Here is a 26,088-nt window from a genome sequence, read left to right as displayed (position 1 = left end):
TCTTTCAAATTCTGAAGGTGGCAGGGGTAAAATACAGGGAGCGAAAGGCTATTTACAATTTGTACAGAAACCAGATGGCAGTTATAAGAGTCGATGGGCATGAAAGGGAAGCAGTGGTTGGGAAAGGAGTGAGACAGGGTTGTAGCCTCTCCCCGATGTTATTCAATCTGTATATTGAGCAAGCAGTAAAGGAAACAAAAGAAAAATTCGGAGTAGGTATTAAAATCCGTGGAGAAGAAATAAAAACTTTGAGGTTCGCCGATGACATTGTAATTCTGTCAGAGACAGCAAAGGACTTGGAAGAGCAGTTGAATGGAATGGACAGTGTCTTGAAAGGAGGATATAAGATGAACATCAACAAAAGCAAAACAAGGATAATGGAATGTAGTCAAATTAAATCGGGTGATGCTGAGGGGATTAGATTAGGAAATGAGTAGTAAAGGAGTTTTGCTATTTAGGGAGTAAAATAACTGATGATGGTCGAAGTAGAGAGGATATAAAATGTAGACTGGCAATGGCAAGGAAATCGTTTCTGAAGAAGAGAAATTTGTTAACATCGAGTATAGATTTAAGTGTCAGGAAGTCGTTTCTGAAAGTATTTGTATGGAGTGTAACCATGTATGGAAGTGAAACATGGACGATAACCAGTTTGGACAAGAAGAGAATAGAAGCTTTCTAAATGTGGTGCTACAGAAGAATGCTGAAAATAAGGTGGGTAGATCACATAACTAATGAGGAGGTATTGAATAGGATTGGGGAGAAGAGAAGTTTGTGGCACAACTTGACTAGAAGAAGGGATCGGTTGGTAGGACATGTTTTGAGGCATCAAGGGATCACAAATTTAGCATTGGAGGGCAATGTGGAGGGTAAAAATCGTAGAGGGAGACCAAGAGATGAATACACTAAGCAGATTCAGAAGGATGTAGGTTGCAGTAGGTACTGGGAGATGAAGAAGCTTCCACAGGATAGAGTAGCATGGAGAGCTGCATCAAACCAGTCTCAGGACTGAAGACCATCACACACACACTCCTAACTGATCTACATCTACAGCTACATCTACATCTACACCTACATCTACATGATTACTCTGCAATTCACATTTAAGTGCTTGGCAGAGGGTTCATCGAACCACAATCATACTATCTCTCTACCATTCCACTACCGAACAGCGTGCGGGAAAAACGAACACGTAAACCTTTCTGTTCGAGCTCTTATTTCTCTTATTTTATTTTGATGATCATTCCTACCTATGTATGTTGGGCTCAACAAAACATTTTCGCATTCGGAAGAGAAAGTTGGTGACTGAAATTTCGTAAATAGATCTCGCCGCATCGAAAAACGTCTTTGCTTTAATGACTTCCATCCCAACTCGCGTATCATATCTGCCACACTCTCTCCCCTATTACGTGATAATACAAAACGAGCTGCCCTTTTTTTGCACCGTTTCGATGTCCTCCGTCAATCCCACCTGCTAAGGACCCCACACCGCGCAGCAATATTCTAACAGAGGACGAACGAGTGTAGTATAAGCTGTCTCTTTAGTGGACTTGTTGCATCTTCTAAGTGTCCTGCCAATGAAACACAACCTTTGGCTCGCCTTCCTCACAATATTATCTATGTGGTCTTTCCAACTGAAGTTGTTCGTAATTTTCACACCCAGGTACTTAGTTGAATTGCCAGCCTTGAGAATTGTACTATTTATCGAGTAATCGAATTCCAACGGATTTCTTTTGGAACTCATGTGGATCACCTCACACTTTGCGTTCTTTAGCGTCAACTGCCACCTGCCACACCATACAGCAATCTTTTCTAAATCGCTTTGCAACTGATACTGGTCTTCGGATGACCTTACTTGACGGTAAATTACAACATCTGCGAACAACCTAAGAGAACTGCTCAGATTGTCACCCAGGTCACTTACATAGATCAGGAACAGCAGAGGTCCCAGGACGCTTCCCTGGGGAACAACTGATATCGCTTCAGTTTTACTCGATGATTTGCCGTCTATTACTACGAACTGCGACCTTCCTGACAGGAAATCACGAATCCATTCGCACAACTGAGACGATACCCCATAGGCCCGCAGCTTGATTAGAAGTCGCTTGTGAGGAACGGTGTCAAAAGCTTTCCGGAAATCTAGAAATACGGAATCAACTTGAAATCTCCTGTCGATAGCGGCCATTACTTCGTGCGAATAAAGAGCTAGCCGCGTTGCACAAGAACGATGTTTTCTGAAACCATGCTGATTACGTATCAATAGATCGTTCCCTTCGAGGTGGTTCATAATGTTAGAATACAGTTCTTCGTACCTCCCACATTCTACAGTTAAGCAGTGTTACTTGACCACTAGCACTGACAACTCTAAGCAAACGCTGCTGCTCTGTGTCGTTAAGAGAATGCCGTCGGACACTGCTTTATCCGTCGTGAGAAGCAACGCATGAAGTTTGCTATTCTCGGCACACTCTTGACACTGTGAATCTCTGAATATTGAATTCCCTAACGATTTCCGAAATGGAATCTCCCATGAGTCTATCTCCCATTCCACGTTCACCGAGAAATGTGGCGCACTGGTTAACACACTCTACTCGCATTCGGGAGGACGACGGTTCAATCCCGCGTCCGGCCATACCGACTTAGGTTTTCCGTGATTTCCCTGAATCGCTACAGGCAAATACCGGGATGGTTCCTTCGAAAGGGCACGGCCGACTTCCTTCCCCGTCCTTCCCTAATCCAATAAGACCGATGACCTAGCTGTTTGGTCTCTTCCCCCAACCAACCCAACCCATTCGACGTTCAGAGTGTGTTACTTCCTGTCGTACGGCCGTAATCACGTCGGAAATCTTTTCACATGAATATCCTGAGTACAAATAACAGCTCCGCCAATACAATGCCCCTTTATTCCTTACGTACGAAATACTACCGCCAACTGTGTATGTATACATCACTATCGAATTACTTTTGTCACATCGCTGTGGTAGCTATCTGTAAGCTTGACTGCCATCATGTCTTCAGTAAGGATGCTCGGTTAAGGCGTCTGATAGCAAAAAGCGGGAAATCCGATTTCGCGTCCCGATCTGCCACAAATTTTCAACTTTCGCCTCTGAACTATTTCAGTGTAAAATTGTCGCTGATGTCGGTGCCTCCCTCAAAATATGGTCATTATAAATGATTGAAACGATTTCACTAATCTAGAGTAGTTACATTATCTGACATATGGTCAGAAAACACGACACTTCGTATAGAAAACTTGAAAAAGTTTTATGTTCTTGCAGCCGCACTCCAGTGGGCTAAGACACGCCAGCATTGGACAGCGGAGGATTGGGAAAGAGTCTTATTCACTGAAACTTCCTGGCAAATTAAAACTGTGTGCCGGACCGAGACTCGAACTCGAAAGCTTGGTAGAGCACTTGCCCGCATAAGGCAAAGGTCCCGAGTTCGAGTTTCCGTCCGGCACACAGTTTTAATCTGCCAGGAAGTTTCAATATCACCGCACACTCCGCTGCAGAGTAAAAATTTAATTTCAGTCTTATTCACTGATGAATCCCAGTTCGAAAGATTTGGAAGTAAACGCGGTCAATTTGTACCCCCATGAACGCTTGAATCCTCAGTGTGTAATTCCAACTGTAAAGCATGGAGGGGGTTCTGTGACGGTATGGGGATCCTTTGGAGGGAATAAAGTAGGAGATTTGGTGAAAATAGATGGAAAACTGAACTATAAGGGTTATCATGCAAATCTCCAGCGACATGCTAAGACATCTGGTTAGCGTCTGATTGGGAAAGGGTTTGTCTTGCAGCAAGACAACGACCAGAAACATACGTCTCGCTTGTGTCAGAACTATGTGAAGTCTCTAGAGGTTCGTAAAATATTGAAAAACATAGAATGGCGGCCCCAATCCCCTGATTGTAACCCAGTCTAGCTGTTACGGGATGAATTGGGTCCGTCCGAAAACGGGAAATTATGAGTGGGTCACAATTGTGGGAGGTCCTGCAGCAAGAATGGAGATTAATTCCAACCGAAACCTTGGCAAAACTGACGCGGCTGTGATGGTACGTCTCATAAATGGACATTTGGAGAAAGGGAAAGGAAGTTTTTGTTATGAGACGTGTGAATTATAAATTATTTCAAGACTGTGTACGTGTGCACGATGTATAACAAGTAGTAAAAAACGTAAGTTATTCTTATCAAACACAAATATAGATGTAATTAACAAAACACAGTTTTTTTTGGTATAATCTCTGTGTAACATAGGCCATGAAGATCAGAGACAATGCTTTGATTGAACTATCAAAATGGCTCTGAGCACTATGGGACTTCACTTCTGAGGTTATCAGTCCCCTATAACTTAAAACTACGGTACTTAAACCTATCTAACCTAAGGACATCACACACATCCATGACAGAGGCAAGATTCGAACCTGCGACCGCCACACTGTAGCGCCTAGAACCGCTCGGCCACCTCGGCCGGCCGATTGAACTTTCTCTCCTGTTTTGTTTCGTCTAGCGGTAGGCCGCCATTGTAGTGCTGTATGATAATTAACGTAAGTTTTATCTGTAGTTTTGAAAAATACAATAGAAATTGTTAGTGGTAAGTGTGTATTATTGACTTATTTGCCACCTCGCATGATCGCAACCATTAGTTATAATTAACAAAATTTTTACAGAATTTCATAGTGCAGGGAGCTCATCTCCCCTAGCAGGATTTAGTCGGCCTTTACGCTGACTGTATTATTTAATTAAAATTTCATATCATAATATTAAATGTAAATTCGAGAGACTTCTCTGTTTTGATCTTTCACTAATTTCGAAGTAAAAATTAATTTCAGTTACCAAAATTCACAGCACTGAATGAGTTCAGTATGTGTCATTTTGGCCACCTAACGGTAGACGAGATTCTCTCCAGTTTTGCCTCGCAAATAATGAATAAGAAATATTGCAAATCATTACATTCCGCAATATCTCAGTTAATCTTTATGTAATTTATGTAATTTGGTACATAAATAACCAGTAGCCCCTGAGACCCATATTAATAATTACAGTTTGCGTAAGAATACGCATATTTTCTTTTCTAAATAGCAGCGCTCACGTAAACTATTTATTAGAAGGCCGTGACTCGCGCGCTGTGTTTAAAAAATATTATATCGTCCGCACTTCGCGGCAGCAGATGTCCGTACGAGTGTTATCACGGTATAAGTTAATTAAAAGTCTCATGCTCGCCCACGATATTTAAAGCCACCCGAACCAAAATCATAAAATATATAATTATAAAAATATAAATACAGGGTGTTACAAAAACGTACGGCCAAACTTTCAGGAAACATTCCTTACACACAAAGAAAGAAAATATGTTATGTGGACATGTGTCCGGAAACGCTTAGTTTCCATGTTAGAGCTCATTTTATTACTTCTCTTCAAATCACGTTAATCATGGAATGGAAACACACAGCAACAGAACGTACCAGCGTGACTTCAAACACTTTGTTACAAGAAATGTTCAAAATGTCCTCAGTTAGCGAGGATACATGCATCCACCCTCCGTCGCATGGAATCCCTGATGCAGCCCTGGAGAATGGTGTATTATACCACAGCCGTCCACAATACGAGCACGAAGAGTCTGTACATTTGGTACGGGGGTTGCGTAGACAAGAGCTTTCAAATGCCCCCATAAATGAAAGTGAAGAGGGTTGAGGTCAGGAGAGCGTGGAGGCCATGGAATTGGTCCGCCTCTACCAATCCATCGGTCACCGAATCTGTTGTTGAGAAGCGTACGAACACTTCGACTGAAATGTGCAGGAGCTCCATCGCGCATGAACCACATGTTGTTTCGTACTTGTAAAGGCACAAGTTCTAGCAGCACAGGTAGAGTATCCCGTATGAAATCATGATAACGTGCTCCATTGAGTGTAGGTGGAAGAACTTGAGGTCCAATCAAGACATCACCAACAATGCCTGCCCAAACGTTCACAGAAAATCCATGTTGATGATGTGATTGCACAATTGCGTGCGGATTGTCAGCCCACATATGTTGATTGTGAAAATTTACAATTTGATCACGTTGGAATGAAGCCTCATCCGTAAAGAGAGTCCGCAGCTCGTGGTCGTGCGGTAGCGTTGTCGCTTCCCACGCCCGTGTTCCCGGGTTCGATTCCCGGCGGGGTCAGGGAATTTCTCTGCCTCGTGCTGTCCTTAGGTTAGTTAAGTTTAAGTAGTTCTAAGTTCTAGGGGACTGATGACCATAGATGTTAAGTCCCATAGTGCTCAGAGCCATTTGAACCGTAAAGAGAACATTTGCACTGAAATGAGGATTAACACATTGTTGGATGAACCATTCACAGAAGTGCACCCGTGGAGGCCAATCAGCTGCTGATAGTGCCTGCACACGCTGTACGTGGTACGGAAACAACTGGTTCTCCCATAGCACTCTCCATACAGTGACGTGGTCAACGTTACCCTGTACAGCAGCATCTTCTCTGACGCTGACATTAGGGTTATCGTCAACTGCACGAAGAATTGCCTCTTCCATTGCAGGTGTCCTCGTCGTTCTAGGTCTTCCCCAGTCGCGAGTCACAGGCTGGAATGTTCCGTGCTCCCTAAGACGCCGATTAATTGCTTCCAACGTCTTCCTGTCGGGGCACCCTGGTTCTGGAAATCTGTCTCGATACAAACGTACCGCGCCACGGCTATTGCTCCGTGCTAATCCGTACATCAAATGGGCATCTGCCAACTCCGCATTTGTAAACATTGCACTGACTGCAAAACTACGTTCGTCATGAACTCTAACCTGTTGATGCTACGTACTGATGTGCTTGGTGCTAGTACTGTAGAGCAATGAGTCGCATGTTAACACAAGCACCGAAGTCAACATTACCTTCCTTCAATTGGGCCAACTGTCGGTGAATCGAGGAAGTACAGTACATACTGACGGGACTAAAATGAGCTCTAACATGGAAATTAAGCGTTTTCGGACATATGTCCACATAACATATTTTCTTTGTTTGTGTGTGAGGAATGTTTCCTGAAAGTTTGGCCGTACCTTTTTGTAGCACCCTATATACACTTATACCGTGATACAGCCCATGCCGAGAGTGTGCAAGGCAGTGATGAAGACAAAGAGTGGCTATTTTGAGGAATCGAAAATTTAATTGTTGCATCTTCCTCTCTATTATTTGAGCTTAATAAACATTTGGAAAACAACAAAATGCATTTTCATACTGTATTTCCTTTCCACTGTCTATAATTACCAGGTGTTTCCAAACTTACGGAGGGTAGTGCAGAAGAGTCTTCTCTACTGCAGTGGGAATGATCAGGAAGTATGGTGAAGGTTTGCTGTGGTGTTCTACATCTACATCTACATTTATACTCCGCAAGCCACGCAACGGTGTGTGGTGGAGGGCACTTTACGTGCCACTGTCATTACCACCCTTTCCTGTTCCAGTCGCGTATGGTTCGCGGGAAGAACGACTCTCGGAAGGCCTCCGTGCGCGCTCGAATCTCTCTAATTTTACATTCGTGATCTCCTCTGGAGGTATAAGTAGGGAGAAACAATATATTCGATACCTCATCCAGAAACGCACCCTCTCGAAACCTGGCGAGCAAGCTACACCGCGATGCAGAGCGCCTCTCTTGCAGAGTCTGCCACTTGAGTTTGCTAAACATCTCCGTAACGCTATCACGCTTACCAAATAACCCTGTGACGAAACGCGCCGCTCTTCTTTGCATCTTATCTATCTCCTCCGTCACACCGATCTGGTACGGATCCCACACTGATGAGCAATACTCAAGTATAGGTCGAACGAGTGTTTTGTAAGCCACCTCCTTTGTTGATGGACTACATTTTTTAAGGACTCTCCCAATGAATCTCAACCTGGCACCCGCCTTACCAACAATTAATTTTATATGATCATTCCACTTCAAATCGTTCCGCACGCATGTTGTTGTTGTGGTCTTCAGTCCTGAGACTGGTTTGATGCAGCTCTCCATGCTACTCTATCCTGTGCAAGCTTCATTATCTCCCTGTACCTACTGCAGCCTACATCCTTCTGAATCTGCTTAGTGTATTCATCTCTTGGTCTCCCTCTACGATTTTTACCCTCCATGCTGCCCTCTAATACTAAATTGGTGATCCCTCGATGTCTCAGAACATATCCTACCAACCGATCCCTTCTTCTAGTCAAGTTGTGCCACAAGCTCCTCTTCTCTCAAATTCTATTCAATACCTCCTCATTAGTTATGTGATCTACCCATCTAATCTTCAGCATTCTTTTGTAGCGCCACATTTCGAAAGCTTCTATTTTCTTCTTGTATAAGCTATTTATCGTCCACGTTTTACTTCCATACATGGCTACACTCCATACAAATACTTTCAGAAACGACTTTCTGACACTTAAATCTATACTCGATGCTAACAAATATCTCTTCTTCAGAAACGCTTTCCTTGCCATTGTCAGTCTACATTTTATATCCTCTCTACTCCGGCCATCATCAGTTATTTTGCTCCGCAAATAGCAAAACTCCTTTAATCCGCACGCATACTCCCAGATATTGTACAGAAGTAACTGCTACCAGTGTTTGTTCGGCTATCGTATAATAATACAATAAAGGATCCTTCTTTCTATGTGTTCGCAATCCTTTACATTTGTCTGTGTTGTTGCAGACATGGTGGACCACTACTACTGGCCGCAGAACAAGACGGCGCAGCGGCTGTTCCTGGAGGACCTGTCCGACTTCTGCGGCCGCGACATGACGGATCCGCCCCCGGAGGAGAGCAGCCCGGAGCCCAAGAAGTGGACCTTCTACAACTCCTTCTTCTTCGTGGTCACCGTCGTCAGCACAATAGGTTCGTCCCGTGGGCAGCAAAGCGCTTAACCCCTGCCACCGCGACGAACAGCAAATCAGTCCGAAGGCTATAATTACACTACTGGCCATTAAAATTGCTACACCACGAATATGACGTGCTACAGACAGGAAGAAGATGCTGTGATATGCAAATGATTAGCTTTTCAGAGCATTCACACAAGATTAGCACCGGAGGCGACACCTACAACGTGCCGACATGAGGAAAGTTCCCAACCGGTTTCTCATATCCAAACAGCAGTTGACCGGCGTTGCCTGGTGAAGCGTTGTTGTGATGCCTCGTGTAAGGAGGAGAAATGCGTACCATCATGTTTCCGACTTTGATAAAGGTCGGAATGTAGCCTATCGCCATTGCGGTTTATCGTATCGAGACATTGCTACTCGCGTTGGTCAAGATCCAATGACTGTTAGCAGAATATGGAATCGGTGGGTTCAGGAGAATAATAAGGAACGCCGTGCTGGATCCCAACGGCCTCGTATCACTAGCAGTCGAGATGACAGACATCTTACCCGCATGGCTGTAACGGATCGTGCAGCCAAGTCTCGATCCCCGAGTGGGGACGTTTCCAAGACAACAACCATCTGCACGAACAGTTCGACGACGTTTGCAGCAGCACGGACTATCAGCTCAGAGACTGTGGCTGCGGTTACCCTTGACGCTGCATCACAGACAGGAGCGCCTGCGATGGTGTACTCGACGACGAACCTGGTTGCACGAATGGCAAAACGTCATTTTTTTCCGGATGAATCCAGATTCTGTTTACAGCATCATGATGGTCGCATCCGTGTTTGGCGACATCACGGTGAACGCACATTAGAAGCGTGTATTCGTCATCGCCATACTGGCGTATCACCCGGCGTGGTAGTATGGGTTGCCATTGGTTACACGTCTCGGTCACCTCTTGTTCGCATTGACGGCAGTTTCAACAGTGGTCGTTACATTTCAGATGTGTTACGACCCGTGGTTCTACCCTTCATTCGATCCCTGCGAAACATTTCAGCAGGATAACACACAACCGCATGTTGCAGGTCCTGTGCGGGCCTTTCTGGATACAGAAAATGTTAAATTACTGCCCTGGCCAGCACATTCTCCAGACCTCACACCAATGGTCAATGGTGGCCGAGCAACTGGCTCGTCACAATGCGGCAGTCACTACTCTTGATGAACTGTGGTATCGTGTTGAAGCTGCATGGGCACCTGTACCTGTACACGCCATCCAAGCCCTGTTTCACTCAACGCCGAGGCGTATCAAGGCCGTTATTACGGTCAGAGGTGATTGTTCTGGGTACTGATTTCTCAGGATCTACGCACCCACATTGCGTGAAAATGTAATCACATGTCAGTTCTAGTATAATATATTTGTCCAATAAATACCCGTTTATCATCATCATTTCTTCTTGGTGTAGCAATTTTAATGGCCAGTGGTGTAATTGTTTTGCTGTCGGCGATCTTTCTGTTTCATTCTCCTTGAATGTTCGTGCTCATTCAGTATTAGGAAGGCTAAGTCCTTTCACAAATCTCAGACGATTTAACTTCGTCGCTAATCTCCGTATCCCGTTATCTTTCTAACGTAAAGAAGACTTTGCTTTAGTATGACTTCCGAATAATGCTTCAGTCTATATCGCAAAACTTTCTAACTTCCGATTGGCTTAAAACAATCTAGTAACGCTGACATGGATGCTACGATCGCAATAGTACTAGGGAGCGACTAGATAGCAGCTGAAGCTAACATTTCCATTTCAGAGCTACACTGTAGTCACATCGAACTTCCTTTTCGATGCGGCTACAACTCTCTTCTATGGTAAGTGTTATCTGTGGCCAATTTTCCATCTGGGCTTTAACCTTCTATATTATTTATTTTGCAATACTTTCTTTGATGTTTTTGTTGCTTATCTTATAAGATTATTTCATTCAGTCTCTATTTCACGATAAATATTATTATTCACATGACATTCCTGTTGATCAAATTATCACAAGTGTAAAATTTGTGGTCAGTAGCTGCCGTCACTGTCAGGATGACTAACTTTCCTACATCTTTTACAACAAGGGGTTCTTTATTAGGGTTTCTGTAATTGGGGTGTTACACCATCTCCATATTTAAAGCACCCTGTGGCTGCAGTCTATGGCGCGAGCGGCAGGCACGTGAAGCCACGGTTGTTCACTTCACTCAACCGTTCCCTGCACCACCGATTACAGCCATATGGTACGGTAGATCTGTAGATGGCCAACATAAAGGCCAAAATTGGTCATCATTTTTAAATAAATGATTATTGCGACACTGACAGTTTCACTAATTAATAGACTGAAGACTTTTTGTGGCGTCAATTCAGGATAAAACCTGCAGCTTTCGACGATATCCACCGTCGTCTTGGTCAGGAGCAACTGACTGTCAAAACAGCTGCATTGGTGGCCTTATGTAGCCCAAAGACGGCTCTTCGCCCTGTACTGAATGCCAGACGCCTATAAAATTTTCCACAACGGAACTTTGTCTCGAAAATCCAAAGAGCAGAAAATCCAAAGAGATTCTGGTCGTATGTGAAGTATGTCAGCGGCGAGAAACAATCAATGCCTTCTCTGCGCGATAACAATGGAGATACTATCGAAGACAGTGCTGCCAAAGCAGAGTTACTAAACACAGCCTTCCGAAATTCCTTCACAAAAGAAGACTAAGTAAATATTCCAGAATTCGAATCGAGAACAGCTGCCAACATGAGTAACGTAGAAGTGAAGCAACTCAAATCCCTTAATAAAAGCAAGTCTTCTGGTCCAGACTGTATACCAATTAGCTTCCTTTCGGAGTATGCTGATGCATTAGCTCCATACTTAACAATCATATACAACCGTTCGCTCGACGAAAGATCCGTACCCAAAGACTGGAAAGTTGCACAGGTCACACCAATATTCAAGAAATGTAGTAGGAGTAATCCACTAAATTACGGGGCCATATCATTAACGTCGATATGAAACAGGATTTTAGAACATATGTTGTTTCGAACGTTATGAATTACCTCGAAGGAAACGGTCTATTGACACACAGTCAACATGGGTTTAGAAAACATAGTTCCTGTGAAACACAACTAGCTCTTTATTCACATAAAGTGCTGAGTGCTTTTGACAAGGGATTTCAGATCGAATCCGTATTGCTGCTTTTGACATTGTACCACACAAGCGGCTCGTAGTGAAATTGCGTGCTTATGGAATATCGTCTGTTATGTGACTGGATTTGCGATTTCCTGTCAGAGAGGTCACAGTTTCCTAGTAATTGACGGAAAGTCAACGAGTAAAACACAAGTGATTTCAGGTGTTCCCCAAGGTAGTCTTATAGGCACTTAGCTGTTCCTTATCTATATAAACGATTTGGGAGACAATCTGAGCAGCCGTCTTCGGTTTTTTGCAGATGACGCTGTCGTTTATCGACTAATAAAGCCACCAGAAGATCATAACAAGCTGCAAAACGATTTAGGAAAAATATCTGAATGGTGCGAAAAGTGGCAGTGGACCCTAAATAACGAAAAGTGTGAGGTTATCCAGATGAGTTCTAAAAGGAACTCGTTAAACTTCGGTTACACGATAAATCAGTCTAATCTAAAAGCTGTAAATTCAACTAAATACCTAGGTATTACAATTACGAACAACTTAAATTGGAAAGAACACACAGAATGTGTTGTGGGGAAGGCTAACCAAAGGCTGCGTTTTATTGGAAGGACACTTAGAAAAATGTAACAGACCTACTAAGGAGACTGCCTACACTACGCTTGTCCGTCCTCTTTTAGAATACTGCTGCGAGGTGTGGGATCCTTACCAGAGAGGACTGACGGAATACATCGAAAAAGTTCAAACAAAGGCAGCACGTTTTGTATTATCGCAAAATATGGGAGAGAGTGTCACAGAAATTATACAGGATTTGGGCTGGAAATCATTGAAAGAAAGGCGTTTTTCGTTGTGACGGAGTCTTCTCAGGAAATTCCAATCACCAACTTTCTCCTCCGAAAGCGAAAATATTTCTTTGACACCGACCTACATAGGGAGGAACGATAACCACGATAAAATAAGGGAAATCAGAGCTCGTACGGAAAGATATAGGTGTTCATTCATTCCGCGCGTTATACAAGGTTGGAATAACAGAGAATTGTGAAGGTGGTTCGATGCCAGGCACTTAAATGTGAATTGCATAGTATCGATGTAGTTGTAGATATTAGGCCATTCTGTACATTCGGCGACACACGTTTTTCAATTACGTCATTTGCTCCGACTGTGCCCTTCAAATCCTGTGTGTGCCGTACACCGTCCATTCCTTAGTCTAACGGGTCCAGGAAAGCTGTCACTTGCTCACTCTTGATGGAGCCACTGTGATGTTTATGTGGGTTCCTGGTCATGTCTGTCTGACGCTGCTTTCAAAGCCACGCAGTACTTCCGGCGACACACGCTTTTGAACTACGTCATTTGCTTCGAGTCCCTGTGACCAGCCCGTTAGTTCTTCCACTCCCTCCGATGATCTCTGTGTTGCCGTCTGTCAGCAGGTGGTGTCACTTGGACCTCGCCGCTCGTTTTGCCTTCGTCGGGCAGGCCGCTGTGGCCGAGCGGTTCTAGGCGCTTCAGTGCGGAACCGCGCTGCTGCTACGGTCGCAGGTTCGAATCCTGTCTCGGGCATGGAAGTGTGTGATGTCCTTAGGTTAGTTAGGTTTAAGATCCAAGAAGATCCAAAGAAGAGCGGCGCGTTTCGTCACAGGGTTATTTGGTAAGCGTGATAGCGTTACGGAGATGTTTAGCAAACTCAAGTGGCAGACTCTGCAAGAGAGGCGCTCTGCATCGCGGTGTAGCTTGCTCGCCAGGTTTCGAGAGGGTGCGTTTCTGGATGAGGTATCGAATATATTGCTTCCCCCTACTTATACCTCCCGAGGAGATCACGAATGTAAAATTAGAGAGATTAGAGCGCGCACGGAGGCTTTCCGGCAGTCGTTCTTCCCGCGAACCAAACGCGACTGGAACAGGAAAGGGAGGTAATGACAGTGGCACGTAAAGTGCCACTGTCATTACCTCCCTTGGGTGACTTGCGGAGTATAAATGTAGATGTGGATGAAGTAGTTCTAAGTCTAGGGCACTGATGACCTCAGATAAGTCCCATAGTGCTTGGAGCCATTTGATTAGGACCTTCGTTCCTCTATGACGTATTTTATAGATCTTTCTCCATGTCCCTGTTTTTAGCTGTCTTCTCTTCCGTCGATTGAGATTAAAGTGTAGCCGTTTTCAACTCCTCTCTTTGTCTTCGTGTTCTACAGTTCTGACATGGATGCTTGTGACCCTAGTTGTGTTGCGCCCTAAAATAACAGAAAGAAGGGCAGAAGTTATACCTCGTCTTCCCAGGACTCTCCCTATTTGTCTGGATGTAGCACTGCAAAAGGGACTGTTCAACATTTTCACGTTCCATTTTCTTGGAGAACGCTTACTTGATATCATGTGACCCATAGCCGTTCTTTCGGAACACATACCTCAGATGATTAATTTCGGAATGGAAGTGGTCCTCGTCAGAACCGGCTTTTGCTCTGTGTACCAACGTATTTAAAAATGGTTCAAATGGCTCTAAGCACTACGGGACGTAACATCTGAGGTCATCAGTCCCCTAGACTTAGAGGTACTTAAACCTAACTAACCTAAGGATATCACACACATCCATGCCAGAGGCAGGATTCGAACCTGCGACCGTAGCAGCAGCGCGGTTCCGGACTGAAGCGCCTAGAACCGCTCGGTCACAACGGCCGGCCCAGCCAGCGTATTTAAAGGCGCTGTCTTCTGGACTGGATGATGAAAACTCTGGGCGCCAAGATATAAATCAGTGAGGATCGGCTTACGGTACACCGAGTGACCGAGGCGTCCATCTGACTTCCGTTATACCAGAACATCTAAAGACAGCAGCCTTCCCTCTCTCTCTGTCTCGACGGTGAACTGGATGCTTGGGTGCATGCTCAAAAGCTTATACCCTATGTGGCCAGATCATAAACATGTCGACAACATAAGGATAAAATGAAGATTGACGATGTGCAGCCAAATCAGCAAAATTTAATGCCCGGTCCTCAAAATGTTCCATAAAAAAAGTTGCCTTTGTTGAAGACAATGGAGAACATATAGACATTCCGCCCGTCATTTGATAAAATTTATCGCCGTATAAGAAGTAGGTGGCTGTAATAACATGGTAGAACAACTTTATCGTTTGAGGAGGAAAATACTGTGCCAATGGTTTCAATGTGTCCTCCACAGGGACCTTTGTGAACAGTCACACCACATCCAGGTTGACTAAAATATCCTTTGGGCCAACTCTAATTTGTTTAATTTTCTCAATGAACATCCGAAAGTATTTTGATGTGATGTTTACATATATGAGAAACAATACTGGACCTACAATTGAGCCTTGTGGAATCCCATAAGCGATTTCTCTTTAGTCAGACGTATCTCCCTTGCTTAGATAGTTTGAATTATTAAGTACAACTTTCTGCAATTTTTTATTTATGACATGCATTTGTTTGTTGTACAATCAATTCCATAAAACTTCAGGGTATCCAGGAGAATACTTTAATTAAACAGTCAAATGCCTTAGATAGGTCACAGAAAATGTCGTCTGGAGGTATTTTGTTATTTGTTGTAGGAGGAGTGGCTGATGAGATATTCTTTTGCCTTATTTTTGAATCTATGGGGATTTTAAAATTTCTCAATTTTCATTCAGACGCGCAGAACGGAAGTGTTGCCGCAGGCTCCACAAACGACTTGAGTCAGGTGCAGGTCAGCGTGTGTTCATATGCACCCTGCAGATTTAGAAATGATTACGTCGCTAGCAGGGGCAGACCCAGTTCAGAAATACTGTGGATTTCTTACATTAAAGGTTTAACGCAATAAGTCCAGTACTAAAGCCAGAAACGCTGTACATGTCATGAGGCAGAGTAACTAGTGGCACGCAAATTACCTGGAATACATTTAATTCCTATTTGAGAAATGGTAGCACTTGTTGACTTCCAAGAAACTTTACTGATAATCTGAAACCCAAGCAAAAGTATCGTGGAGGACCTCCACGAGCACGCAGAAATGCCAGAACCGGACGTGGCATGGACTCAAATAAAGTCTCAAGTGGTGGTGGAGGGAACTGACACCATGAATCCTGCAGGACTGTCCGTAAATCCGTAAGAATGCGAAGGGGTGGAGATCTCTTCTCAACAGCACGTTGCAAGGCATCCCAGACACGGTCAATAATGTACATGTCTGGGGAGTTTGAAGGCCAACGGAAGTGTTTAAACTCAGAAGAGTGTTCCTAGAGCCACTGTGTACCAATTCTGGACGTGTGAGGTGTCGCATTGTCCTGCTGGAATTGCCCAAGTCAGCGGAAATGCACAATGGACATGAATGGATGCAGGTGATCAGACAGGATACTTACGTACGCCGGGCGGGGTGGCCGTGCGGTTCTAGGCGCTACAGTCTGGAACCGAGCGACCGCTACGGTCGCAGGTTCGATGCCCGCCTCGGGCATGAGTGTGTGCGATGTCCTTAGGTTAGTTAGGTTTAATTAGTTCTAAGTTCTAGGCGACTGATGACCTCAGAAGTTAAGTCGCATAGTGCTCAGAGCCATTTGAACCATCTGATACTTACGTACGTGTCACCTGTCAGAGTCGTATCTAGATGTATCAGGGGTCCCATATCACTACAATTTCACGCGTCGCACACCATTACAGAGCCTCCATCAGCTTGAAGACTGCCCTCCTGAGATGAAGGGTCCATGGATTCATGAGGTTGTCTCCATACCCGTGGACGTCCGTCCGCTCAATGCAATTTCAAACGAAGCTCGTCTGAGCTGGCAACATGTTCGTCATCAACAGTCCAATGTCGGCGTTGACGGGCCCAGCGAGGTGTAAAGCTTTGTGTCATTAGGCCATCGACAGTACACGAGAGGGCCTTAAGCTCCGAAAGCCCATATCGATGGTGTTTCCTTGAATGGTTCTCTCGCTGACACTTGTTGTGGCCCAGGAGTGAAATCTGCAGCAATTTGCGGAAGGGTTGCACTTCACTCACGTTGAAAAATTCTCTTCAGTCGGTCCTGTTGTTGCAGGACTTTCTTCTGGCCGCAATGTTGGAGATTTGGTGTTTTACCGGATTCCTGATATTCACGGAACTCTCGTGAAAAGATTGTACGGGAAAATCCGCGCTTCATCGCTACCTCGGAGATGCTGTGTCCCATCGCTCGTGAGTCGACTGTAACACCACGTTCAAACTCTTATATGTTGATAACCTGCCATTGTAGCAGCAGCAACCGATCTAACAATTGCGCCAGACACTTGTTATGTTGTGATTCTTGAGTTTCTCCCGGCGTATTTGATAATCAAAATATCCACGGGTATGCTGCCGGTCTATAGTGTCCAACGGGCACAATATTTCGGCGATCAAACATGTCGCCATCATCAGGTGAACTGACGGACTGAGCTCCTGTGAACGTGCCGGCACGGAGATCCGTACGCTATGGCTGCTCAGAAAAAAATGGGTACTCAGAGTGGCAGATTCAACGTGCTCTCCGCCCAACCACTGCAGCACAACCTGTTGAGATGGATGAAGTCACGAGGGAGGAGGTAGGCACTGCATTTATTCCATACACAGGCGCACTCTCGGGGAAAATCGCCCGCATTCTGAAGAAACACCGGGTCGGAACTGTGTTTTGTCCTCCAAATAAAACTCGTGCACTGGTGGGGAGCGCCAAAGATGACCTCGGTTTGAGGAAGCCCGGCGTGTACCAGATTCCGTGTCAGTGCGGCATGTCGTATATTGGTCAGACGATGCGTACCGTCGAGGATCGATGCCGTGAACACCAGAGGCACACTCGTCTGATGTATCCGAGCAAGTCGGCGGTCGCTGAACATTGTTTGTCGGAAAATCACGCCATGGAGTATGACCGCACGAGGATTCTGGTACAGACGTCGAGATACTGGGACAGCGTTGTTAGAGAGGCCATCGAAATTCGCACCAATGACGACCTCATAAACCGTGACTGTGGCTATAATCTTAGCAAGGCTTGGGAACCAGCGATCGGGTTAATCAAGAGTAAATCGAGCAGACGTATAGTTGTGACGACCACGGCGGACAGAGCCATCACACCGACGTCATCTCAGACGCCGTCGCAATCTGTTCCACCGCGCGACCGTGGCGCTGGGCGCGGACGGCGGAGGGAGCGCGCCGCGGGCGGAGGGTATTTAAATCGGCCGCCGCCGCGACCGAACCCAGTTCCCTCTGAGCAGCCATAGCGTACGGATCTCCGTGCCGGCACGTTCACAGGAGCTCAGTCCGTCAGTTCACCTGATGATGGCGACATGTTTGATCGCCGAAATATTGTGCCCATTGGACACTATAGACCGGCAGCATACCCGTGGATATTTTGATTACTTGTTATGTTATATAGGCGTTGCTGACTGCAGCGCCGTATCGTGCCTGTTTACATATCTCTGTATTTGAATAGGCATGCGTACACCAGTTTCTTTGGCGCTTCTGTGCACTTCGGACTACGCACACGCTATTCAGCTAGTACTCCGTTGAATAACGGCATACGTGCATCGTCGAAGGACGATGGTGTAGCGTGGTTGGTTCAGAGTCTGCAACGTCTGCCGTTGCTGAGAAGCCCCACTCGACAGTGTCAGTCCCTACTGAGGCGTGGGCACGTGGAACCTGAACGACTTCAAACAGAAGCAGCTCTCCCGTTCTGTGTTGTCCTCTTCCTGATTTGTACTAGTGTGCGTTCTTCCTCTTCACGCTTTACTCCATTTTGCACAGATAGTCGCTACGTGACACGATCATCTGCGGTACTTTCGCAGCAACTTGGATTAACATCTGTCTTAGTCGCGTTTCTGTTGCAGACATCTTTGAAGCGAAGGCACGGCCTTCCCGCTGCCTCACAGCCTCCTAAAGTTCTCTGGACAGCACTTTTTTCGGTATTCGCTTAGCATCCGTGGGCGTGACATGTCCCAGCCATCTTAGACGTCCGTGGCTCAGGAGTGCCTGAATGCTGGTTGTGCTTGCGAGCTCCAAGACTTCGGTGTGGGTAGTCTATCTCTCCAAGAGATATGAAGGATCCTCTGGAGACAATGAGATGAAAGCTGTTCTGTTGAGATTCGTACTTAGAAAGAACTGTTAATGTAACACAGCTCTAGAGAAGGGTTCTGATAACACAAGCGTTGTATACTTGTAATTTAGTTGTTATTGTTGGCACTCCATTGCTCCATATTGTGTTTTCCTATCTAGCCGTGGTAGATGGTGCTTTTGCCATTCTGTTAGTAATCTGTGTCCACAGACATGTTGTTACATGACTACTGATATGAAGCCATCATACAGCTGTTATTCAAGCAATATTGAGGATATTCATCCCAGTTGCCAATCGTGTGTGGTTATTGCCACATGTTTCAGAACATTATTATCTGGTTTACTTCTGTTGAGCGTTTGAAATGGGATACTGTTGCCCTGAAACATGTTGTGGCAGTAACCACAAGATAGACAACTGGGCTGAATATCCTCAATAAAGTTGCTACATATTGTAGGTGACAAGTGGGTAAAGTCATCAGATACCTGGCCTTCAATGCTGATGGATGGAAGGTTGGTGGTTCCCTGCGCCACGGTCTTGGTCTTTTCGAGGCTAGTGGTGAGACCAAATTTTTCACATGCTTGTCATAATTTGTTAATTAGATTGATTTGATTTGATTGATTTGAACAGGAGAGCTAAAACAGCTCAGATCTAACCCCCGACTGTCTGCACCGAAACTAGGTTTATTGTGCGGTATCGCTCCCTGTATATCTAGTAAAGCCAACCAGGGCCCTTAAATTGTGCAAGGAGTCCCTCTACCAGTTTTTTTTTTTAGACACAATTTCTTCAGGTCTAGTTGTCCCGAAGATTCTGTATCTTTTACTCCCCAATGCTATGCATTCAAAGATTAGGTGTGATGCAGTTTCTTCACCCTCATCACAAATCCTATATCTAGGGTCCTCTTCCATTATACCCATTGTGTGTGGGTGTTTTTTGAAGTTCCCAGGGCTGGTCATCAGTTCAGTCATGAGTTTGATCTCTTTCCTGTTCAATCCCAGGATTACAGAGCTTCTTTTAAAACATGGCTTGGGCATCATTACCTTACCATGTTTTTGTTTATGGACCTTGGTCCAATATCCTGCATGCTGTTTCGTAAGCCAGTTCCGTAGTTCTAATTTCATCATAGCCTTGGTGATCGTCAAGACAGGTTCCGGTCCAATAAATGGAGTTGTTGCCCCCATCCTATCCAATCTATCGGCTTGTTCATTGCCACAGATCCCTGAGTGGCCAGGGACCCACACTAGGTACACCTTATTGCTTCCCCCTAGCTCAGGCTGTTCCAGCTCGTGGGCTCCGTTGTGAACCGCGGAGCGCTCCCTGCTCCAGGGAGCCGCGTCGCTCGCTGTGACCAGTCAAGCGGGCCGGCACGCCGGCACGTGGCACGGCTGGCTGAGGCAGGCGGCAAGGCAAGCGTTTTGATGTGCCAGCTGCGTCTTACAAGATCGACAACCTCACACTCTTAGCTGCTAAGACGTGGTGACGTGCTACACCAGGAAATACGATCTTCAGGAAATAAATAAGAAAAAAATGTTTTACAAGAAGTTGCATACTAAATTTATTGGGCCTCTGTAGTTTGTAATTTTCTTTTCATTGCAAGATCGGAAATATCAGGCGTCAAAGTGTTCGCAGCGTTAATGCGGAGGATGGCCTTCATTGTTGCATCCTGAAGAAGCGATCGTTCCTTACTTTATAACTGTTTTCATTGCTCAGAAAAGCTGCTCACATCAAAACGTAGATCCAAACATGCACATTATCTGAGCGGCATTGTTGTGAAGTTTGGGAAATGTTTTTTCTGTAATGAACACTACCATCGTGACAAATACAACGTCTTGTAGTACCTCTCGTTCAACAAAGTTGAATTTTGCAAATCAATAATCTCCAATTGAAGTGACGATGACAAGTCATCGGTGGAAACTGAAAAAGGAGTGCTGAACACCTTAAGTTCCATTTCCAAACTAGTGAGGTCGCGGAATCGTGTTTCAAACGACGTGATGAGCTGCTTTAAGTTTGCTTGGTAATTGCCGAAAGTAGTACCTTCAGGTAGTTTTAAAGAACCAAATGATTGAAGAACGTTAGATGTCCATTACTCATCTGTCTCTCAAATAAACGTAACTTTTCCATGAACACTTTGATCTGGTCGCGTGCATGCCAACGATTAGCTGCCCTTTGCCCTGCAATGACAGATTTAAATTATTCAGATGCATGGTTATGTCAGCTAGGAACGCCAGGTCTGATATCCATTTTATATCTTTCAGACAACGCATTTCTCCCCCTTTCATTTCGAAATGGGTATTTCCTCACTAATGGCAAAGAAAACATCAAGAACTTTTCCCCGACTCAGCCAACGAACTGTACTGTGGTAAGATATATCCCCATACTCCGCTTCCACATCTTTCAGGAATCCTTTGAAGACGCACAAAATTCACACACTTCACGACATCTTTCAATACGCCACCTAGCTCTACTGTTTCAGCACACAGTGCCTCTTGATGCATTACAGAACACGAACTATGTTGCACGTTTTGATACCCTCCGTATTACGAATCCGTTTTTAAACATACGTCTACTGGTATGTCGTTCTTAAGCCTGGTTGCCAGTTCTCTGCGTGCAACGCCTTCTACCTCACTGTATTTAATTCTGTATATTGTACCTCTTCGCAGAATTAAATACTTTATGACATACAAAACACTGCGGTCGACCATCCCTCTCAATGAATAGAAAGTTATCCTCCAATAGAGGTACAGAGCTCCCGCGGCTAGTCATAGCTGTCACTGAGCACGGATTGTTACGGCTGCATGCGGCCAGGGGGCAGTGAGTTCGCTTTCCCCATCCACGCGGGCTCCGAGCTGCCGCAGTGAGCGCTCCGGAGCGCTCCGGCTCCCTGGAGCTCGGTTGGAACAGGCTGCCCTAGCTCCACCAGAGCCCAGTGGCAATCTGCAACAATCTTAGATCTTGTTGCAGGAGCAAAATGTTAATTAGATACTGCTGTTCATCTTCTGCGTTTGCTGCCAGAGCTGGGTTGTCTGCATATAAGAACTCATGAATAACAACCTTATTTACTTTGGTCTTGACCTTGAGATGGGTAATGTGGAAAATACTTCCATCAGACCTAGCATGTAAACACGCTCCCTCCTCACAGTCTTCAGTGTCAAATCTCAGCAAAAGGAACAGAAGATTCCAAACACCCCTGTTTACACCGCTGTTAACAAAGAATGCTTCTGATGTTTTAGCGTTGGAGCAGACTGATGCTTGGGTTTTCTCATGGAAAGAGTTATTTGTAGTGGATTTGGTGGGAATCCAGTTTTCTGAAGCAGAAGACCTCATCAAATTAAAATAGTCAAAAAAGAATATAGAGTGGCCTCTGCCTCTCTTGCAGCTGTCGGTTGAGTACACGAGGCCCAGCAGCGGCGTCTTAGTGTAATCAATAGCTTAAGCTTAAGCAGGCCGGCGCTGCCTCACTAGCATGGACTACACAGCCAGCACTTACCACACCACACTCACGGTGCTCTAAGTGTCGTGCCCAGGAAAGCGCCGCAGCTAACAGCCCTTCACACCCGGCTTCGCTGCACTCCTTGGACCCCTGAACCCCAGCACTGCCCGCTGCTCGAGCTGGACCGTCGCCCCATTTGACAGCAGAGGGCTCGGCCGTCCGTTCGCCAGGCGGCCTCGCTGCACTGCCGCACTTTCCCTGCTTCATCTCACCAGGTGGTCCTCGTCCTCCAAGCTTGTGTGTAACTTTTAAGCTGCAGTCAGCTAGTGTGTAAACGACCCTTTTGGTCTAACCCTACACAACTATGCAGAGGTATCGCGTGGTAATCCGTTTGGCGACCGGCCGCCATCGAGGCTCTTTCTTGGGCATGATGACTTCCTTACTGTAAGCACACCCCTGTTAGGTTCTTGATCTGTTCTGTCTACCGCAACGGTGCGAGTGCTCTAGGTTTTCGGCCGTCCACTTTTCTCTCCCTGATTGCCCTTCCCATTGCATCTTGCCATCTAGCTGTATGACCAAGAAACGCTGCTAGAAAAGAAGTACACCCATTTAGAGCTTACCAATTCACTGAAGGTTTATTCTTGTGACAGTGCTTATGGATTACATTAAATGATTACATTTATGTATCAATAGCACAAACGGCTCTGAGGCATCAGGTATCGACCCGTGCTGAAACACCCATATTAGTACGTGGTGTAGCGTCCACAGGCGACAATGCAGGCGCTGACTATGGCACCCAGTCGATCGTACAAATGGCAAATACTGTCTGGGGATATGTTATGCCACGCCTGCCCTACCTGTTCACGTAGTTCTGTAAGAATTGTTGGTTGACAAGGCACACGAGTCAGTTCTCGTCCCATCATATCCCATTGTGCTCGATTGGAGACAAATCCAGACATCGTGCTGGCCAGGGAAGTTGCTCCAAGTCTTACAGAGCACGGTGAGTTTCACAGGCGCTGTGTGGGCGAGAATTATCCTGTTGGAAAAACACTGCCTTGTTGTTGCAAGAACGAGAAAAAATGGCCTAACAACATTCTGCACGTACCGAGCTCTGGTTAACGTCCCCTCCAGAAAGACCAAAAAAGGAGTAGTGTCTTATCGCAGACCAGACCACAGTGTATCTGGGACGATTATACTCTACGAGACAGCGCTCACCAGGTCTACGTCCAAGGCACAAACGACCGTCTGTTGCGAGCAGACTAAATCTGCTTCCATCAAATGACTCAAATGGCTTTGAGCACCTTGGGACTTAACATCTGAGGTCGTCAGTCCCCGAGAACTTAGAACTACTTAAACCTAACTAACCTAAGGACGTCACAAACATCCATGCCCAAGGCAGGATTCGAACCTGCGACCGCAGCGGTCGCGCGGTTCCAGACTGAACCGCCTAGAACCGCTCGGCCACAACGGCCGGCCTGCTTTCATCAGTGAAGAGTTTGGCGCGCTGTTCCATCTTCCAAGTGAGACGCGTCTCACTTGGACGTGTACCGGTCGAGTTTTCGACGCTGGTGCTTTTCCCACACTTATCCGATTTAGTGAAGCAGTACAAAGTACTTGTACCTGTATCTTCCCCCTCATTTATTATCTTCATTCTGTGAACTGAAATAGCTAGCAATTCCCGCCAGCCTCTCGAGCATAGTTTTTAATGAGGCTTTTTCTCACTCGTTTACTCATTCACAGAAAATTTACATTGAAGAGCCAAAGAAACTGGTGTAGCCATGCATATTCAAATACAGAGATATGTAAACAGGGAGAATACCTCGCTGAGGTCGGCAACGCCTATATAAGACAACAAGTGCCTGGCGCTGTTGTTAGAACGGTTACTGCTGCTACAGTGGCCGGTTATCAACATTTAAGCGACTTCGAACGCACGAGCGATGGGACACAGCGTCTCTGAGGTAACGATGAAGTGGGGATTTTCCCGCACGACCATTCTCGAGTGTACCGTGGCTATCAGGAATCCGGTGAAACATCAAATCTCCGACATCGCTGCGCTCGGAGAAAGATCCTGCTAGAACGAGACCAACGGCGACTGAAGAGAATCGTTCAACGTGACAGAAGTGCAACCCTTCCGCAAATTGCTGCAGACTTCAATGCTGGGCCAAAAAAAAAGTGTCAGGGTTCGAACCATTCAACGAAGCATCATCGATATGGGCTGTCGAAGTCGGAGGCCCATTCGTGTACCCTTTATACTGCACGACACAAAGCTTTACGCCTCGCCTGGGGCCGTCAACACTGACATTGGACTGTTGATGTCTGGAAACATGTTGCCTGGTCGGACAAGTTCGTTTCAGATTTAATCAAGCGGATGGATGTGTACGGGTATGAAGACAACCTCATGAATCCATGGACCCTGCATGTCAGCAGGGACTGTTCAAGCTGGTGGAGGCTCTGTAATGGTGTGGGGTGTATGCAGTTGGAATGACATGGGACCCCTGATACGTCTAGGTACGACTCTGACAGGTGACACATACGTAAGCATCTTGTCTGACCACCTGCGTCCATTTATGTCCATTGTGCATTGCGACGCGCTTGGGCAATTTTAAATACTTCCGCTGGCCACCAGAATCCCCAGAAATGTACATTATTGAGCATATCTGGGATGCCTTGCAAAGTGCAGTTCAGAACAAATCTCCACCCCCTCGTACCGTTACGGATTTACGCACAGCTCTGCAGGATTCATGGTGTCAGTTCCCTCCAGCACTACTTCAGACATTAGTCCAGTCCATGCCACGGCCTGTTGCGACACTACTGCATGCTAGCGGGGGCCCTGCACGATATTAGGCAGGTGTAGCAGTGTCTTTAGCTCTTCAGCGTATACACACTGTGATTGACTGAATTCTTCAGAAGCTCAAATTTTCCTATGCGTATGATAAACGTTCAGTGAGGTGACGTACCCTGAAAGCCTGAGTCGGGCCTCAAATGACGCAATGAAAAACTGAGCATCCAGAACTCCTGAATCCACGTCATACGGAAACCATCGTCAGAACACAACACACGGAAGTTTGCCTGGACGCGTTAACTCTTTAACAAACAGTGAATTTGTAAGGGCGCACATGCACGTCCTTTCAGATACTTTTTTGACAGGTCGATCTGAACCGCGTTCACATTTCGTTTCAGTTTAACGTGAACGCCGTGTTTTGTTCCATTCAACTGGCCACTAAACACGTCGGCTGCCCTCACTCACTCGAACGTAGTGACACAGCCATGCACGCGGGAGATGCGCCAGCAGTCGATTGATGCGTCGATATCATCGTTTGGAGCTTTTCCTGTGGTGGGCAGTTCTCCTGTTCAACAACAAGCATCAGTTCCGCATCAGGCTTATAGATATCTTTCGCGCAGTTTTCGTTTTCCCCACCTTGCATTACTAAAACGAGAGACATTCTGGCTCTGATATTCCTTTTCATAGTGAGAGTGCAGAAGGGGAGAAGTTTGTGGTATCACTAGCCCATTACTTGCCAAAACTTCAGTAGTTTATTTTTTCCGCCTTTTTTGACATTAATGATATATGAAACAAAAACTATTTTGAAAAAGAATCAGCATATTAGTACAAGAACTATAGTCTGTCTCTTTTCTGGAACACTGGAAAAATTAGCTAACAAAATGCCCAAATTCAGTGTCAATGCAGAGAACTATGAGAAACATTA

At 45.6% G+C, this 26,088-nt stretch overlaps 1 protein-coding gene across 1 annotated transcript in view; it reads left to right on the top strand.

The window, feature by feature from the left end:
• LOC124551055 (open rectifier potassium channel protein 1) overlaps nucleotides 1–26,088 on the top strand; it is a gene marked incomplete at its 3' end in the record, with an annotated part of 237,323 nt that overhangs the window by 124,993 nt on the left and 86,242 nt on the right. Inside the window, exon 2 of the mRNA XM_047125930.1 lies at nucleotides 8,652–8,834. Coding sequence (XP_046981886.1) covers nucleotides 8,652–8,834 — 183 coding nt within the window. The remainder of the gene's footprint in view (nucleotides 1–8,651; nucleotides 8,835–26,088) is intronic.

Source organism: Schistocerca americana, chromosome 9, assembly GCF_021461395.2.
Source record: "Schistocerca americana isolate TAMUIC-IGC-003095 chromosome 9, iqSchAmer2.1, whole genome shotgun sequence".
Lineage (NCBI taxonomy): Eukaryota > Metazoa > Arthropoda > Insecta > Orthoptera > Acrididae > Schistocerca > Schistocerca americana.
This window is presented reverse-complemented; position numbering and strand designations above follow the sequence as displayed.